This window comes from Limanda limanda, chromosome 17 (assembly GCF_963576545.1).
Source record: "Limanda limanda chromosome 17, fLimLim1.1, whole genome shotgun sequence".
NCBI classification, from domain to species: domain Eukaryota; kingdom Metazoa; phylum Chordata; class Actinopteri; order Pleuronectiformes; family Pleuronectidae; genus Limanda; species Limanda limanda.
Window position 1 is genome coordinate 2,363,355 of NC_083652.1, and position 20,377 is coordinate 2,383,731.

General features: G+C 40.2%; 1 protein-coding gene across 2 annotated transcripts in view; it reads right to left on the reverse strand.

Moving 5' to 3' along the window:
• Positions 1-618: 618 nt before the first annotated feature.
• The window catches only part of nbr1b (NBR1 autophagy cargo receptor b), a 38,335-nt gene continuing 18,576 nt past the window's right edge, over positions 619-20,377 (reverse strand). The window contains exons 15-23 of one of the 2 annotated variants that reach the window (XM_061089615.1): positions 19,111-19,221; positions 17,628-17,798; positions 13,940-14,212; positions 12,455-12,665; positions 12,049-12,300; positions 7,838-7,935; positions 7,591-7,666; positions 7,267-7,360; positions 619-6,039 (exon numbers count right to left, since the gene is read on the reverse strand). In XM_061089615.1, coding sequence (XP_060945598.1) covers positions 5,866-6,039; positions 7,267-7,360; positions 7,591-7,666; positions 7,838-7,935; positions 12,049-12,300; positions 12,455-12,665; positions 13,940-14,212; positions 17,628-17,798; positions 19,111-19,221 — 1,460 coding nt within the window. In that variant the 3' untranslated portion in view covers positions 619-5,865. The remainder of the gene's footprint in view (positions 6,040-7,266; positions 7,361-7,590; positions 7,667-7,837; positions 7,936-12,048; positions 12,301-12,454; positions 12,666-13,939; positions 14,213-17,627; positions 17,799-19,110; positions 19,222-20,377) is intronic. The other variant, XM_061089616.1, reaches the window with a different exon arrangement.

Here is a 20,377-nt window from a genome sequence, read left to right on the forward strand (position 1 = left end):
CACTTCTCAGGGTTTGAATATTATTATAAAATAAAATCCAAGACTCATTGATGTTATTAAATGTTCAGTGTGTCAATTTAAGTGAAAGGGATCTATTGGCAGAGTCAAATATAAAGTTATACTAGTAATATTTTCCCTAGTGTGTTCCATTTAAATTGAATGAATTGCTGTCTTTAACCTTGAATCGGCCCTTTATGTTTAAATACTAAACACCTTTAGAGTTTTTATGACAACAGAAAGCCACCACAGGTTCTCTTTCATGTTTGGAAGAGAACCAGCTACAATGTGCACCTCTTGATATCCCGTAATTCTACAAACTGAACCTTTGAGCATTCTATTACAATTTAAGTGTGCTTCAAATCAGTGAAGCTACCTTTACTTAAAGGTTCAATGTGTATAATTTAGTGACATCTAGTGGTGGAGTTGCGTGTTGCAGCTGAACACCCCTCACCTCACCCTCCCCTTCCAAACATGAAAAATAACCTGTGGCTGCCTTCAGACGTCATCAAAACTGAAAAGATGTTTAGTTTATCCAGTTTGGACCACTGTAAAAAAGGACGAGGACAGCACTAAGTACAGGTGTGAACACCATGTTAGTAAAAAGGAAATGAAGAAACCTCAAGTGCATTGACTTTAATTGGACACAGATATGTACACCATGTTCATACAGTACAATATAGAAAATAAGCTTGAACAATCCAGCGTTTATCTTCTTCCTTAAATACTTGTTTTCTTTAACCCTGTATGAAAATATTTCACCAGCCCTGTCTCAAATTAAAGCCTAAAACCCTCTACATCAGGTGCACATACTCCATTTCACTACACAGGGGTTTGGTTTGGATATGTGCACCAGGGTGTATTTAAGAATACAGTCTTTTAAGGGGGCTGTGGTGAGATTCAGTTGAGCAAACGTGATGCAAAAAGTAGAACAAACTGCAGTATTCATGACCAGAAGCTTCTAACACAGTTTACTGAGGGAATTTATAATGATGGGGGAGATTAACTCAATTTGACACCCCCAAATAAAGAAAAAATATTATAAATTCCCTGTTTCCTTTTTAAATTCTTGTCACCAAAACATGTTAACATCAATGTTTTGTGATTTTTTTTACATCAACATTTTGTTGGTAACACCACATTCACAGTCCCTTAACAACATGCAGGTAAGATTGGCTGAGTGAACTCGACATTGAACTCAACCGTTGTGTAGGACTGTACTCATGTATTCTCAATGGCAGTAATACTCGGGTATCATAAAATGAGCCATGCTGAGTGGAAAATGTCTCATTAGAATCTTCACCACATATCCATACTAGTTGGTCTAAGTCAAGTTAGTCAGGAGTTTAGATATAAAGTCTGTGGCTGAGAATGAGGGAGCTAATATACCTGTTTTTAAAGGTTCAGTTTAGATGAAAGGGATCTAATGGCAGATATTGAATTTATAATAATTCTAGTGATTTTTTCACAATGTGTAATTATCTAAATTGTACAAATTGTGCCTTTCCCTGCCCTAGATCGGCCCTTTATATTTAAATACTTTATATTTACATCCCGAGCAGGTCCTCAAGGCCTCCATGTCTTTCACAGTAGTCCAAACTGGACAATCTAAACACCTTTTGAGTTTTTATGAAAACTGAAGGCTACTACAGGTTCTCTTTTATGATTGGAGATTGGTGAGGTGTGGGGGTATTCAGCTGCAACTTGCAACTTTACCACTAGATGTCACAAAATTCTACACAAAGAGCCTTTAACAATGTTAGCAGGAGCATCATGGCTACATGTCCTGCAATCTTAGGAGTAGAGCCTGACCTATACTCGATTAAATATATCATCTTGTAGTCTTCCTTTGGTCAATTTGTACTGGAGATGAAGGGATTTTTCATCAGGATTTGATGTTTATTAACATGTCCATGGGCAGGAGAATACAAGTGGAAATAAACTAGTAGCTAAATTTGGCACAAAGCAATTTCCTCTTTGTGTTAACTTAATCTACTGATGTTTTTTCACCATTGTTAAATCAGCTCTCGCATCTTTTCTGCTTTATGTTCTCAAGAATAAAGTTTTCCAATAAGCACATATCAAACCTACTGTGATTAGGCCAATATCTATTTTTATATTTCTATTTTCTCTGATCTCAACATCATCAATATTATTATTATGTTCTGGGCAACTTCTAAGCTCAACAGAGTGACTTCTGCCTTCTACTAACCTTTAGAGGTGCTGTTGGTGGATATTGTGACTTTAGATTAAGCTAAACTATAATACTTCTCAAAATGTTGAACTATTCATTTGAAGATCTGAGAAATTACAGCTTTTTTTTTAGCACTGACACTGGTCGAGCACACATTGTATCACAATCCAACAACAAGTGCTGATTTATTAAAGGATTTGTTCCAACTCCAACCACAAATTCCAAAGTCCTCTCACGTGCAAACTAAAAGACAATCCTCAAAACAATCTAGTAACTTTTCTTACAAAGTATAACACTAACACACACATCCAGCAGAGCAAATTCAAGCACCACACAAAAGCCTGGTAATACAACATCCACAGCTCAGATTTTTTATATTTCCAAACAGCCTTCAAGCATTCAAAGAAAAAATAAATCTCAATTCCTAACTTAAATTAGTGATAACTGATAGTCAATGCTTCCAACTAGGTTCTGTATATTCATACATTTGTGAAAAAAAAACAAAAAAACATTTCACATTGTTACACACTGTTTGATTCCAGTTAAAGTTTGGAAAGACTATCCTGTACATACTCTTAAAGTGACAAAGGATGAGCAGTATCAACCCCGAACCTTAGCACACCACACAAAACAGAAGTGTAAAATGATAGGAACATATATGAACATCGTATAGGGGATTCAACTCAACATAGCCGTTTGAAGGCATTAAATATAATCATTCTAACTCAGCTAAACAGTTACTTTGAGCAGCCTTTCTAAGTCGTCTCCGATGTTAAAAGAAGAAAAAGCGAAAGTGAGATGTGTTCATTTTTATCTTCAGTCCAATCTATATTTCAAACAAAGAATCGTTGAGTCTTCTACCTCTTTCACACCTGTATTTATGTGTACTGTACTGTAGTTACAAGGAAAGTAAAAGCTGTAAAAAATGACATCACAAAGACCGACGAAGTAACTTTTTCATTGGACAGTGTTGGTGATCTTGCATCCTCATTGCGGGATCCATCTAAATGATGATGAACAGCTAGAAATAGGATGTACACTAAAAAAAGGTCCCTTTAACCACAATGTTACAGTCGCTACATGTAGCCTCCTTAAAAGTACATTGATGGGGGCATGAACTCAACACATTTCTGTCTGATTTCTTTTCATTTTTTGATCTGATACACAAACACCCATCTTGACATGCATCTGTGTTGCCATGGAAATCAAACTATTTGCTTTATGCTGAGAACCCTTATCTATTATGAAATCACAATGATGTGTTAAGCCTGTGCCAGAGCTTGTAATGTCTCTCAAACTTGCCTACAAGCAAACCAAACAAGCGGTCTATAACGCCCTTTCCTATGGTAAAAATTGTGAATGTGCCAAACTTTGTGACTTAACAAAATAGTGTGAGAATTATGGCAAGAGCGAGATATAGAGGTTAATTTTCACATTTTTTTTTTTTTTTTCCTTTTTTTACACAACCTTTTTGTATAAATAATTGGGCTGAACACCGGGAATGATTTAAAGGGGTGACTGTCCAAAAGTGTAAGACATTAATACCCCAACATTGAGTGTGGCCTCTCAGAGCAGGTAGAAACGCTTGTGTCAGATGACTTGAATGAACCAGTTCATTTGAAGCATACTGAGACCTTTGCTCTTAGCAGAGGAGAAAATCCTTACTGTGAGAAACAGCCAACATGTTCAGAATAATAAACTAACTCAGGGAAGAGGCTTGACTGTCAAGACAACAATGTGTGATAGAAGGAAAAGTCAGTTGGAGGAAAAAGTTAGTTGTACGTTCAATGAATGGTCCCTGTGTCCTTTAAGTTTTAAGTGCAAATACTCTAAAGTCACATTGGGGTAATGTTCTTCTGCTTTCAGTGGTCATCTACTCATATAGCAGGTTATGCATATAGTCCAGTAGTAGGTGTGTTACATCCCTATATACTCTTTAACGATGTTGACAAAATGTACAAAACAAAAATAGAAATAGAAAAGCAGCCACAATCTAAGATAGCTTGAACCTACATGAGAACAGATAATCACCTTGTATCAAGCTCTGGGGCTCATGACATACAGCAATTACTTCTTGGCATTGTTCATATGCGATAAGGTTATAACCAAGCAGTCCTGTTTTCTTAACTTGCAGCATTGATAAACAGCCAAATAAAACCAGATATATTAAAATGAATCTATGCTTAGGTATTAACAGTTTAGTAGTCTCTGCTGACTAATGACAAATTCACATCATCTTCCAGTATGTGAGAAATAAGAGACAGAAATCATCTGCATCTCCACGTCTCTGAAACCTAGTGAATCTAGCCAAGCACAATAGCTTAATTTTTGCTTATTTGAACTATAACTAACCATTGGTTTGCCTGGCTCATGCAAGGCAGTGACCATACTCCACCTCTATGGGCATTCTGTATCTGCCTAAAACATGTAACACACAATTCACAGATGCAAATGACGTCACAGTGGACAGACACATTTTCTAATAAATTACATTTGACAATGACCAAACCTGAACCAGATCCAAGCCTAAAACCTTCCCACCCAATCACACCAGCATTCAAAACTTCTGATTTCCGCAGTGAAATCAATTAATTGTATAGAGCCAATGTAATCGGTGGATTAATTTATAGTCAGATTGTTTATGTCAAATCAAATTTTGTGTAGCTTTAATGTGAGTCCACATATATGAGTTTTGAAAAATATTTCTTATTCCCAGGAGGGTTGTTGTGAAAGCATTAGCCATTAGGTTACCAGCTACAGTAGTTTATTAAAAATCCCTTTGAACGGTGACTAACAGATTTTTTACAAGGATGTGCAGAAATGGGAGCCACACTCTGGTGGGACTGGATTTTTGTGTAACCATGTTGATGCCCATCAGGTTAGGGTAGCAGATCAGGGACAAATGACAGATGCTTAAGTGGAACCATCAAGCACCCAGGATGCCTTGATAAAAACAATTATATTAAGACTTTATGCAGTTTGATATACAGTAAATAATAAACTTAAAGTGGATTTTCATTCTATGACTGACTAGCATATGTACACATTCTCTGACAAAAGTGACTATTTTTCTCAGTGCGGATGCAATACTTGATATATGTACTTTAACACAGTCCTGGTCAAAAGAGGAAAGTAGAAAGGTGGTGCGTGTGACATTTCAATACTAACAAATAATTACCACCCTTTTTATATTGATGTTGGTGAATTTACATCAATGTCACATTAAATGTGATTGTTGGACCTGGTTAGTTTTGGAACCTAACACAACGCCATGTTTGCTAGCTTTGTGAAGTTAAAACCCACTTCTTTACTTGGTTCAATCAAAAGTTATGCAACACGTAGCTCATTTAGATTGGTCAGCAGAGGAGCCACCCTGCCACTATAAAGGCCAACACTGACAGTTATACGACGGACAGTGGGTAATTGATGATCTAATGCAGGATTGCAGAGATGCTTGCTGGAATGTTTCCCCGTATGTTGTTATAAAGAGAAGAATGCTCTCCATTTAACTGGGCCAGTTAGAAGAGAGATAGGCTGAAAGATAAAGGTAAAAAGGTAGATGAGCAGATATGGATTTCTTTCTTCTTGTCTTTCTTCCTCTCTCTTCCTACATTATTACTTATGTTTCATCTCCATCTCCATTTCCTTATTCCTGCACATCTTCGTCTCTTTTGTCAGTAGCGTGTGGAGTACCAGTCATTGTCGGTCATCTGAACAAGCTCGTTAACCACGTCCAGCAGGTTGTAGTTGTGTTCCTTGAGCAGCCGCTGGTTCAGTGACCGGTCCCCAAAGCCCATCTCCACCAGCACGGCCATCATGGTGTCCTGGGTGGACGCGTCCACTGGAGGCTGAATGGAAACAAGATCTGATCAGTCCATGCAACCTACTACAAATAATTTGAAAACAACGGTGAAGTTAACAAACGGACTGTTTGTAATTCCCGACCCCAAACAAATCGATAATGGGAGCTGAATGGGCACGTCAGGTTTGACACCCATTTGTATTTCTCTGACAATTAAATGTTACTCAAGCCATTTTAAGACATGAACTCTGGAGCATGACCACACTTTCACATATGGAGACACAGCAGAAGATTCTCTGGTCAGAAGCATTCAGAACAACACAGAAATCTCTGGGGCGTTAAGGTGAGGGGTGGCATAGCATTTAGTGTCAGAATATCATATAATTCTGCTGAGATCATGGGTTTCGGTTTACAGCACATCCACAACGGCATTAACCCATATCACCACAAGCGCTCTTTTCATCTTCATCTGTGTCTTCTGCATGTATGGCACCGCTTCAACCAGAGATATTTATCGTCTTAAGAAAAACTAAAACTCAAGAGTAACTCCTGAGCCTCTAACTTGGACATTTGTGTTCTCACATACAGATCCTTCGGATAATGTCAGGAGATTATACAGAGTTCAGTGCATGTCTGAAAGCATCTTGTGAAAAAAAATCTTTATGGTACGATGTTCTTATTAATGTAATATGTGATAGCTTAAAATCAGATATAATGGGACCTATGTATGTTCATCTGGGTTTTTTTTGTGACCTCCTTGATGAGTTGTCATTGTTTTTGTAGATAATGGCTCTAACTGTGGTTTGCTGGAGTCGAGGATCCTTAGCAATGGCTTTGTTACCCTTTCCAGACTGATAGATTTCAATTACTTTGTTAGCGACCTTTTGGCCTTCTTCACATTGCCAGACAGGTTCTTTGAACATTGAAATAATGAAAAACTGTATTTTGTGTTTAGTTGGGTCATCTTTGGCTAATATTAAAACTAATTTCATGATATGAAACATTTAAGTGTGACAAATATTCAACTATAGAAGAAATCTGGACGGGGGCAAATATTATTTCACAGCACTATACTGAATGGGAAAAGTATCCGATCGGCCTTTGTGTTGGCAGATATCTAACTTTAGATGGTTTAGCTGGGGATAAAAGCCAGAAAACTTTATAGTAGTTTTAGTACTTTAGGGTTTCCTTAAATATCAGTGTTTAAGACACAGTCATCAAATATATTGTACAAAATAAAATAACATATATATAATGTTAGTTACTTGCTGACCTGTGTGGGGCCTTGTCCAGTGAACAGAGCTTTGTAAGCAGAAGCAGCTACTGACAGAGCTCCCTTCACCAGGCCGCTGGTGATGCCTGGGTGCCTAAGGAGGGACAATAAGGGGTTAGATCAAAAGTGTGACATCTATTATGTAAAAGCATTGGAGTTTAAATAGACCCAGACATGTTTCTCCACAAGTAATGATACGACTTAAGAATATTGTAGGAGCCTGTAATACTCATCTCTCTCTGTGTGAGTGTGTGTGTGTGTGTGTGTGTGTGTGTGTGTGTGTGTGTCTGTGTGGGTGTGTTTGTGTGTGTGAGAGAGAGAGACCTGGGGTCCTCAGGGTTCTCTTCTGTGCCCTCAGTATCTCCAGTATCATCTGTCTGAGTCTGTTCAGAAACAGAGGCTGCAGGACAACAAAATATCACAGTATCATAATCATCCTTGACTCCATCACAGATTGATCCAGTTTCAAAAACTCTGTCAGTAATCATACCTATTTGTCAGTATCCGCATGGATGACAAGATATTAAAGACTAAACTCTACTCAGACTCAAACTGATGGAGATATGCTTACCATCCTCAGTTTGGTACAATTCAGAACCCTCAGCTCCTTCCCGAGCAGCAGCAGTAGTAGCAGCAGTGTCAGCATCTGTTTCTCCACTGCTCTCTGGACTGTGCAGAGTCAAGGGTAAGATATTTTTCAAGCTTTTATATCAATGGAAAAAACTTTCGGGCATGCCCAAAACCTTAGAATAAAAACAAGTTTTAAATCTAGGTTGCACTGGGAGGGTCAAAGGATGTATTCTACTGGAGAAGGAACTCTCTAATGCAGGCCTAATCAAATGGTGGAATACGGGCCACATGCGGCCCAGAAGCAACCCTCTGAGTTGCCCAGCCTGTGGTCCTGCAAGAAACGCGGAGAAAAACAGAGAGCCAAAATTCCTACAATAGTACAGACCATGAATGCAATGCACTGCATTGCATTTTCAAACGCTCCACAAATGCATCTCATCCCCGGCACAAATCACAGATGTGCTGACAGATTTTGGTGTGAGGTTGAAAGAGAACTTTGCTGGACGATTGGATGGACTTGCTCTGCCCACAGAGGTAATGGGTTTTGCCAGAGACCTGTTCACTGTTGCAACAGAAGGGGACTTATGCGCCAGAGCAAAGGAAGTGCTCCCTTCCATCGAGGAGGGGAATTTCATGCTCAAACTTGCTGAAATGTAATCATCCATTACCATGGCACAGGAGCTTCACACAAAAGGGCCTGCTATGTTTTGGGCTGATTTCAATGAAGAACAGTTCACCAACATTAAGAAATTAGCAACCACAGTGCTCATTATGTTTGGATCAACATACACATGTGAATCAAGATTTTCACATTTAAAGAAAAAATAAAGCAGCTCACGTTGCTCCCTGACAGACAGCACTCTTCACCAATGCCTTCGAATTTGCATTGTTATCTTATGAAATTAAATCCACTGCTCTTGTTCAGAACAAAAAATCTCGCCTCTCCCAACAAGAAAGTCAGCAGGGTCTCTGTAGCCTACAAATCAATATAATGTGGGATGTGTAACAAAGCCATGCCTAAGCAGTAGTAAAATGTATTTGTGTGTTAGTGACTGTCATCACTTGTTATGGGTGTGTGCACTGATAGCGTTGATACATCTTATTTATTCTGTTAAATGCACTTTTTGATGTGATGTGTATATGACCAAAATATCTTTTTTAATTCAAAAGGGAAACAAGTTATTGCTAATACTGTGCATTATGTTATTTTTTTATGCAATTTGAGTTGTGCCTAGGTCAGATATGACCAAAATGTAAAAAAGATTACTTCAAAAGTGGAATAAAGTATTGATACTACCTAAAATTCATGTACCTGTGTCAGATGTGACCACATTTTAAAAGGAAACAATGAATAAACATTACTTGTTTTCCAATACATTTAGTTATGTTGGTTTAGGATTTGTCATTACCTGCTGCTCACTGGCCGATGAAAATGTCTGGCCCAGCTAAATTTCTTTGTTTGAAAATCTGGCCTAACTGAATTTGTAATCGATTAGCCTTGCTCTAATGTATTGGATCTGGGCAGGGTGGTTTGAAATTGGCTTTGTAAATTGTAGCCAATACTCCTGAAATGCCAGTAACTGGAAAAACACATATTGCTTAAAACAAAACATAAAACTGTTAAATGAAAAAAACAAGACAAAACAACATAAAACTCCAAGCAAACACCAAGCCACTGCATGAGCATGTGACCCAAATGTCTACAACAAGAAATCATTGAGCCGAAAAGCAATGATGAGCTGTAGTGTGTACAACAAACTCCCTGTGATCAATTTCTATAAACTGTTTGTAAATCCCGGGGATGTTGTTTTTCTGAGAAGACATGCACTGAAGTTTACATCTCTGTTTGAGACAAGCTATACTGTAAGCAACTATTTTCAAAACTGACATCATGTCTAACCAACCAGTCTGCTCTTCTCTTTTTATTACATAAATACTGTTTACATTTTCAGCATTCATTTGAAAATTCAGATTGTTAGAGACTATGAGTCCGCGGAGGGCTTTTTTTTAAAGAAAAAAATTCATATTATAATTGATTAGTGAATGAAAACAGTATGCCTATTCAAAACGGAGCACAACAGAGAGTTCAATAGGCTTTCAGACATGCACTTAACTCTGGAGATCCTCTGCTGTTTCTCTGGAGGACGTGTATGTGTGAATGCAAATGTCCGATTGAAGACCTCCAGACTTTCTGCAGACTTTCTCCACCTGGCCCCCTAGTACAAAGTCTGCAGAAAGTCGTGAGACGATGTGAGAACAAAGCGGGATCCCAACAGTGAGAAAGTGGAGGGGCTTCTAACACGCGACAGACGCAAAAATGAAAACAACTAAAAGAAAACAGATAATCTCAGGATGAGAAAGCAGGGGAACCTGACACTGACAAAGTGACTTTCGTATCTGGGATTCATTAGTGGGAGGAAGTGGTGACGCATGGTCCATTTATATATACAATCTATGTTAAAGAGTTTAAGACATATTAGACAAATACCCTGTTAATGCTACTAAACTGTTAATGTACTCAATGATTTCCTCACATTTACCTTATTGTGCTACAAGCTGGTCTCAGGGGTGACTACGTTAAACCATTATATACTCTTTACAAACAATATTTGGAGCCACCATCAGTGTACTATTATTTTAAAGTTTGACGTATTCAGCACCACTTGTTAATTTAGCTGATATGTGCCTGATTTACGGTATTGTCTTTTATATGGGCCCTTCTTTCTGGAGTTTGTATGTTCTATATGTGTCTGTGTTGGTTTTTCTCTGTTTACTCCAGCTCCTGCAGTCCAAAGACATGCAGATGTGAGTGTGAATGTGTTGTTTGTAGGGCTGTCAATAGATTAAAAAAAATTAACTAATTAATCTCACATTTTGAAATTCATTAATCGCGATTAATCGCGATTAAAAGTTTGTTTTTCTTCTAAAGACTAAATCTAATGAATTAACAAGTAATCACTTCAGACAGCCTGTATTTTACACAATGCTGTGTTTTCAAAGAGACTCAGGCCTATAACACCTACCTATAAAGTGGCAGCCATGTCGTTTAATATCATGTATGATAAATTGTGTAAAAAAAAAAAAATATTTAAAAACAACAGCTGAAAATATTCCCAATGTCCTTGGAAACAATAACACTGCTTCTTTCTTCAGTGAAACATCCAGATTAGTAAAAGGTAAAAAAAAAAAGTGTATTTGAGACACCATTACGAATACGTATTCTCCACATCGGCTTGAGTGAAGAATACGTAATTTACCCTCCACAACCGACATTGAACGGAGCAAACTGCGGAGAAGTTCTTAGGCTTAGTGAAACAGTTTAACTTTATTTTCTGTAACATACAACGGGACACAGTCACAGTTATCTACAAAAGAAAAGTTCCATATTACTAAACCAGTTTCATACACTAAAATAACCATTAGAAACTAACTAAAACACTAACAGACAGAGCGACACAACTCACTCAGACCGGGGGAATCTGCTTCTGAGATAGTAAAGGGTGCGCTGCTACACTAAAACCCAGAAGTTCCTGCTGTGGGCCTTCAAAATAAGACAAACACGGCAAAATAAAAGAAATATAGTTCAGCCAGCGCAGAGCCAGGGTAGCAGCGAGTGGACCCTTGTTTCGCTGGATCCGTTTGATAACCTCCAAGGCAGAATTCCACCGGGTGGCAACATCTTGAACTAGCAACTCTTCCTGCTGTCCTTGTGCAGTTTGCTGTGCTTTCATTCAGACGGGACTAATCATTCGACGGGCTGTGTTTGAAGGGCGACGCTGGCAGCTTGCTCGAGGAGCTGAATTTTCTTCCTCACATCGGATGTAAACAAAACTGCGTTAACTGCGTTAAAATATTTTATCGCATTAATCTAGGTCACAATAATCTCATAGATTAACGCTTTAACTTTGACAGCCCTAGTTGTTTGTCTCCGTATGTCAGCCCTGCAATACACTGATGACTTGTCCATTGTACTGAATATCCTCCCCCTCGCTCTGGGATTGGCTCCAGCTAATCATCCGCAACCCTCAAAGGATAAGCAATGGAGATAATGGATGGATGGATAGATTATTTTATATTTTCCTGCTCAAGAACCCCAGATGCAAAGATTGTTTTGTATATGGACCCTGTTCATCTAATAAACTGAATTCAACAAAAAAATGACACAGGGATTGGAGATAATGGCCTTTCTTATATCTCGTCATTAGTACTGACCTTGGTGAGACGATGGCTTTATGTGTGGCCACCACTTCAGGTGTCAGTGGTTCATCATCCAGCGTTTGAGATGTACAAAGCATGTCGTTGGCACTGCTGGTGCCCGACAACTCTGTCACTGAAGCTTCATTTGCCTCAGCTACTCCCCCGTCCTCAGCAGTACTGCTTGGGTGGTCAGTAAGGTCAGAAGTCGGAGTATCAAGGTCTGTGGGGGTTTTGGCTGAGATGTCACCAGGCTGGGACAGAGCAGAGCTGCAACAGGACAAGGAATTGGAGATTAAAGGGACAGCAACAACATACACATCAGACAACATCCAGCCGCCATGTTGGAGTAACTTCACCCACATATTCCCACAACAACACATTGTGACGAGTTCTGTTACTCCTGTGCTGACATGGCACATACCTGTACATGGACTCCCCCAGTGGCCGGCTAGTGTCAAAGCAATCAGGGAGGATGATGATGTAATCCTCTGAAGAGGTGGAGGAGGAGCGACTTCTTCTCTCTTCTCCCTTCTCCCCTCCTTCGTTTTCCTTCTCCTCCCCTGGCTCCTTCTCCCTCTCCTTCACCCTTGGCTTGACACAGATGCTCTCCATGTGGGACTGTTTAACCTCATCTGCATTAGAATCCCAAAAAAAGGTTTGATGCTTCGATGAAAACACACAAAACTGGAAGGAGAGTGAGGCAATAAAGCTGTTTTGAGACATGAATTCGGGAGGATGTCTGCACAATTCTGTCAGGCTTTCTCTGGAGATTGCCTTCCATACATGAACAATGCAGCAGGAGATCTCTGCTCCAATGCATTCAACACCACACAGAAGTCTACGGAGCGTTCAGGCGAGGGCTGGTGCAGCAGACAGAGGCAGGACATAATGTCAACATTCTGCTGCCAAGATCATGTTTTTGTTCAACACTGGCATAGGCCCTTATCACCAAAAGCTCTCTTGACATCTTTGTCTGTGTCTTCTACATGTATGGCACGGCATTTCGATCCTGAGATATTTGTATTATTTTTTTAATTTTTTTTAAATATACATCTGTCACGTGTTAAAAACATCATCAACGCACCAACACGCTCACTGTGAATTCTGCAGAGGATCGCCTGCTGTGTTCTGGCATCTGCACATTCAAACATTTGAAATATGTGGTGAAGACTGCGAAGGGATTTAATGAAAAGTATAAATTGTATTTCATCATAATAAGCTTATAAAATCTTGAGCCCAAAACATTTTGTGAAGGTTTAAAGGGACCTTGACCTTTGACCAAAACAATTCTAGCTAGTTATTCCTTGAGTCTAAGTAAATGTTTGTGCCAGATGTTATGATTATTTTCCCATGCATTCCTGATATATCATGTTCACAATAATGGGACCAACTTTAGATCAGAGTGACTTTGACCTTTGACCACCAGACTCTAATTCTGATTTCATCCTTAAAGGTCCAAAGAGCGCCAAACAGGGAGAAATTACCTCATAATGTTTTGATCAGAATGGGACTGATGGACAGAAGCATGACATGACATATAAACATCAAGCTGCTCAGGTTTGCAGAGAAAACAAAGGGTTATCTTTAAAGGCATTTACAAATGAAAGCTGCTTTCACCAAAGTATAAGCAGAAATTATGTCTGCATCTCAGACTTATTGAAGAGAAAGCTCCAGTCAGAATCGATACGTTTGATCAGCTAAGAGCACAATATATAATGGTCAACTACAAGACAATGTAATTTTCCACAAACCAATACATTTAACCTCTTTTATCAATTCAAGTGAAGAAAAAAATGAGTGAAAAATTATACAAAATGTCCCATTGAACTGTGAAAAAACACTAGTGTAAACGTATGATTCGCATGGCATGACTTAACAACTCAACCACTGTGTCTACTGCTCTCACCTGTGGCTGTGGAGGCCCTGGCTGAAGGAGGAAGCAGGGTTGGTGCAGAGTTGGGGCCGGGCCCCGGGGTCAGAGCCACAGACGTGGTTGCAGGTAGGAATGCTTTCAGTGGGGAAGGGAGGGAACCCTTCAGTGTAGCAGGTGGTTTGAGGGTGTTGTTGGAACTGCTGGGGTTACTGTCTGGAGTCTCCTCTGTTTTCGGTGATTTGCTGTTCAGGCAGGAGGAGGAAGAGGAGGAAGAGGAAGAGCCACCCTGAGCAGCTGGACGTGCCACTGAGAGTAAACAGGAGGATAACTGTTGGACACTGTGACACTTTTCTCTTTCAGTCATATGCTAAAAAAAAATCAAAAGAATATACCAAAGTAGACTTCACGGTCATTGTGTCAACACAACTGACCAATTACTTTTTTACCAGCAAAAGCACTTGAGACCGATTAGTGATTTGTGACATTTCAGTCCAGGACATTTTGGGTATTTATTACTGATTGTGGGAAGAATGTTAAACATATCGAAACACCAGATGGTCAAAAGGAAGACTTTTTAAAAAAAGATTAATTGCAAGTTATCTTCAATAAAAGACAACGCAAACTCAACGTAAACAATGAGACAGGATTTATTATAATATAAAAAATATATAAACTATTTTGTTTAAAAAGGCATAGAGGCAATGATGTCTGATCTACTGAGCGGGCCACATGGCTTTCATAGGGCTGCCATACAAGCCAGTTCCCAGTCAGATTTTCCTTAAGCCTAAGCGTACCCTCAAGTTTGGCCTGTATCATTGATGGCCTAAACACATGATGACACTAATGAAGTTATGTCCCTAACATCCGCTGGTGGCTGCTAACACCTGCTAACATCTACTGGTAGTTGGTAACTTAAATTGTGCAGAAGACCTTCAAACATACAAGGGATATTCAACATCTTGTCCTATATTCTAAATGATTGTAGCTGGATGCATCCAGTTATCGCTATGAGCAGGATAGCTGACAACAGGGGAAAGAGCTTGTGAGGGCGATTAAAGACTTCTGATTGGAGGCAATATACCCCACCAAGGCTGCCATGGATAAGCTACCCATGATGGCAGGATCCAATACAAATTGGTATTAGGAGACAGACTAATGGCTACGAAAACAACTAAACAAAAAATGCCCCTAGAGTCGGTAAGAGTGGGGGTGAAAGACGAGTCACTAATGGGCCACACGGCTAATGTCCCTGTTATGGAAACGACAAAGAGGAAGGCAAGCACAATTCAAAAAGCTAACACGACAGAATCTGACAAGAAGCTCCAGGTGTGTCCCTGTGGCTGGAAAATAACATCCGCAAAGGGCCTTAAAAACAAAAGAAACAGGAGGGCTTGATCGAGAGAGAGCAGGGATCTCGCATTGATTAGTACTTTATAAGAAGTCAATCAAGTTAGTCAAGTGAAGTCCAGCGACAGTTCGCAGGACATCAACCCCCCCCTCTATCTGAGGAAGTTCACTCAAGCACAGGCAGTGGCAGAAGAGGATATAGAGCCCACACAGCCAGGAAAACCAACAAGGGAGAAGAAACCTTTACAAACCAAACCAAAGGTGAACGGGCCTGGAGCTTCAGAAAAAGCTTAATGGGAGACCATCAATGCAGACCTAAGCCAGTCCTTGCCGACTGACAACCTTAAGACGAGCAGAGCACCTAAGAACAGCTCAGAAAAGAATGAGCAAGAACTTGTTTCATTACACAACCCTGTTAGTGAAATCTCTCTTCACCACAAAGAAGGGAGGAACCCTGAGAAACTCGAAGCATGACCAAGAGGTGCACCTGGAAAGAACACACCCTGCTCCAAATAGACGTGATCTGATAGCGATTCCATCTGATATTCCTCCCATTGAGCAGCAAGAACACCAAATAGATGTGAACCCGAACTGGTCCTATACAGGCTATACAAGAACGCTCCTGATGTTCTAAGCTTCTTGTAGAAATACATGAAAGTGGCATGGGTGAAACAAATGATACCAAAATATTGGCTAAGAGCTGGAGGAGTACTGATACCAAAAGAGGAGGAATCCTCAAACATCAGCCAATTTCGGCCCATCAGTGTCCTCAATGTAGAAAGCAATTCATTTCATCTGCTGGTTGTGGAAGAGAGGGGAGGGCAAGCACAATCCCACAATTCACCACATGATTCAGAGGTCCAGTGTGTAAGATTTAGGTGAAATGGATCTATTGGCAGAAATTGAATATAAAATAATCCTAGTGATGATTTCACTAGTGTGTTTCATCTAAATTGTACAAATTGTGGTTTTCTTATCCTCTTGCCGTTCGATGGTCCGTAACGTGTCAAAGGTTCTGTTTCATGTTTGGAAGGGGATGGTGAAGTGAGGAGTAGTCAGCTGCATCATGCAGCTTCACCACTAGATGTCACTGAATTCTTCACACTGAACCTTTAAAGACAGAGAGAAAACCAAAGGAATTCTTCTTCCAACCTGGCACACCTGCTGAACTACCCATATGGTTGAGTTTTTTTTTGAGGAATCTAATGTAAGATGGCTGACGTGAAAACAGGATCTAAGACAGGGCTCAGTCATTTTGACGTGAGAATACCACAAAAGGGCTATTTCATCAGCTAGCTGCTAATGTAGATGGCAGCATTGAGCTGATTGGGCAGAGCACAGTGGCTTTATCTGGGGTCTCATTTATAAAACAGTGCGTATGATTTATACTAAAAGTGTACGTACGCACAAAAGCCGGAAATGGCGTACGCCAAAGTAAATCCCGACTTATAAAACCGTGCCCACGTACACCTGAACGCAATGTTCACTTTAAAAATCACAGTCCACCTGGAAACCTTCGTAAGTGAATCTGCCTCCAAATCCACCCTCCACACACCCACTTTCAACCATAAATGGTCAATGCAAGCACGGCACGAATATTAAATGATGCTGCTGACCAATACGTTTCCACAGTGAGTCCTGAGGGAGTCACGGCATCAAGCGATGAGAAGAGGAAGTCAAAAACAGTAAAGCTGCAGAATAAGCCCTGTGGGTCTTTCTTTGGCTAGAATCTACAATACATTTCAGAGAGATCTGTGATTGGTGGTGCTTCTATAGTTTTACAGACAAGCTTGTCAATACAATCAAATATCATTACACCTGTAAGAGGGCAGAATTTTTACGGGTTAAAAGTGTTATGGTTTTGTCCAGTGGAGGACTTCGCTGCTTCAACATAGGAAGGTGGAGCTTTTTCGTGAATCAACTTTAGTGATATTTGGCCTGGCTGAAGATTAGCTCCAGCACTTTTCCCCAAAGTGTCCAGAGACAAAATAACGCCGTAAAAAATGACAACATTAACTTGCAGGTAGTTATGTTCCTGTATTGGAAGACGCTGACTAACCAGTGAATAAATATTTTCAACATTCTTTCCCACAACAAATGTCATGACATCTGTAGCCTTATTGAAATGTAGTATGACTGGGTTTGTTGTTTTTTGTTGAATGTTCCAAAATGATCAGTTTTTAAAAGAATTACTCTTTTACTAACTCTTATCTTTAATTCATCTTATTTTTAACTTACTCTGTATGTAGTCTGGGAAACAAAAACAACACACTCAAATTTGAGGACAATCTAAAAACCTGCAGGCTAGTAAACAATTTCCATGGACGGCTACAGACCAGTGACCTGTCTCCAGTCCAGTAACTGCTTATATTACCTGTCCCTGGTCGGGACCCTCTCAGAGGGGCGTGGTCGGGGGCCTCCTCCAGGGTCATCGAGCGAATCAGAGTTTCACAAACAAACTGAGAGCCACTGATATCATCCTCCCCCTCCTCCTGAGCCGGGACTCCACCCCCTTCAGCTCCAGATCCTGCCCCATGGGGGACATCTGAGGACCAGTAACAAGAGGACGAGTGTTCTGAGGCACAGACGAGAGCTCATTGACCAGCCCTGCGTGTCCTACTCTACCCACACAGTCGCATTCAACAATGTCATTTTCAGCTTTTTCTTAGCTGATCAGTGATAAACATCAAACCAAACACATGAAGACCTTTTCCTAAATGACAACATGAAAATCATGTGAGAGTAATTACTTTTGTTAAATTCCATGACATTTCGTCAAGGTTTGGGACATGGCCCAAGTAAGACCCAATTCAATTTTGGAGCAGATTCAAATAAATGGACACAAAATATAGAGTGCAACACTAGTTCTTGAGTGAGACAACTGCATTGCATGCCACTGTGGCAGGACAAATTATTGGTCGAAGAGGGCATTAGCTTTAGCAGAAGTATACGTTCTCAGAGCTCTTTTCTAGTTTTTCACGCTGTAGAAAATGGCTTCTCAGCTGCAGAGCATTCACAGTGAAAAGGTTTGACCTTACACTGTATATTTATGGGGTTGTGAAAGGCGAAGCATCATTTTAACCAAGCTTGACTAAGTGTGCTCACACATCCCTCCTGCCATAACTAGCTCCTGATTACTTATAGTATGACACAAATTTAGAGTGTAAATAGTGAAAATGTTGTAGAAGAACATGCTAAATACAAAAGAGCAGTACACAAGTCTGTTGCCCTGCTGTATGCTGAGAATCATTCCTGCTAGGACACTACAGTATAGCAGTTTTAAGACCTGTCCTGTAGAGGAAGCCAAGAGAATTTGCTTGAGACATTCTCTGCAGTTTGACTTTCACACATGCGCAATGCAGCAGGAGATTCTCGGCTCAGACGTGTTCACAACATAATCAAATTTTCAGAAGTATTCAGGTGAGGGGTGGTGCAGCAGGCAGAGGCAGGATGTCAGTATTAACTCTGCTGCATACTGTAGATAACTTCATTTTGTTTACAGCACATCGCCATTGGTGTCTGCTCTTATTACCAAAGGTCCTCTTGACATCTTAATCGGTTCTTTCTACGTGTGTGACTAGTTTTTTTCATTTTTGAATCTGTCCCATGTTAGAAGCTTCAACACCCCCCAATCGCTCGCGATAAATCCAGTAGAGGATCTCCTGCTGTAGTCTGACATCAACTCCCTGGACTTTCAACAGATTTTAAACTGGTGGACCAGTCAGAGCAAATACATCTCCTCCGGAGAAACTGCGGAGGATCTCCGGAGTTCTGTGCATGGATACGAGCAGCTTATCTTAACCTAAAAAAAATTCCATCAAGGAGTTAAAAAAGTATCATGAAGAAAACTCCATTACCCATGATGCTGTTGATGACCTCTGCCTCTTCCTGGATCAGACCCAAAGACGGACTGCTCTTGTCCTGCAGGTGGCCCTCTTGAGGCAGAGGGGATATGCAGGGAGTCATGTCTGAATGGAGGAAATTAGCAAAGAGAGAAGAATATTTACATCAACTCCAGCCTGGCACAGGCTACCGTATTTGTAATTGCAGTAGGGGCTTTTGAACACTTACACAATTAGTGTTTGCCCAGTCATGAGTTCCTCAGGTATGATCAGGTTTTTGAATTATCCCTTTTTGTGTTTGTGGCTGTAGACATTGTTTCAGAAACTTGGACAAGCCCTTAAAATTGTTTTGAATGGACCGAGCTACATAGAGCTATTCCAGTCTTAATGATCATTGAAAGAGCTTTACACAACAGGAACATTCACCCATTCATATAGAGCCTCTCTATGCTGCGCTGGTCAAATTAAAACTTTAATATTCAGTCTGCATGAATATTATAGAGTAATCACTAACAGGGGCACTAGTCTTGTAGGTAGGGAAATGCAGAACCCAATTTGTCTGTGTTAAGTCATATCCTTGAATTAATATATATATATTTATACACACACACACACACACACACACACACACACACACACACACACACACACACACACACACACACACACACACACACACACACACACACACACACACACACACACACACACACACACACACACACACACACACACACACACACACACCAGTACTGGTATTTTGTTTTTGTCCTTAATACTATCAACAGTAGGATTATAATCATACTCGGAGTACAACACACTTAGCCTGACGTTGTCATACTCATGATTCTAGTCAGAATATGAGTCTGAGACCGCTCCATTGGGCTGTGATTATGGGGAGTGTTTCAACCGCACCAGGGAAAAAAATGCCTCTTCGCTCAATTGGATAGCCCTTCAATCAATCAGAGCAACGTAGTATGTGATGTATGAATCCCGTAGGAAGGACGGCAAAAACATCTTTTCGATCGCGTTTCTCTGTTCCTCTTTCAAAATGAATGTGCTGTCGATGTCTCCTAAAACAGACTCAATGGCAGCATCTACACATCTCAGCTCTCCAGCGGCAGGCATGTTTGTGGAAAACAAATTCAACCCAAGCGCTCTTTGATGACATAGTTGATTACGTAACTGTTGATCATCTGTCCATCATCGTATAAAGCCCGCCCTGACAATTTGATTGGTCCGAACAGCTTCTGTCGGGGATAATTTCTCACCAACGGAGCGA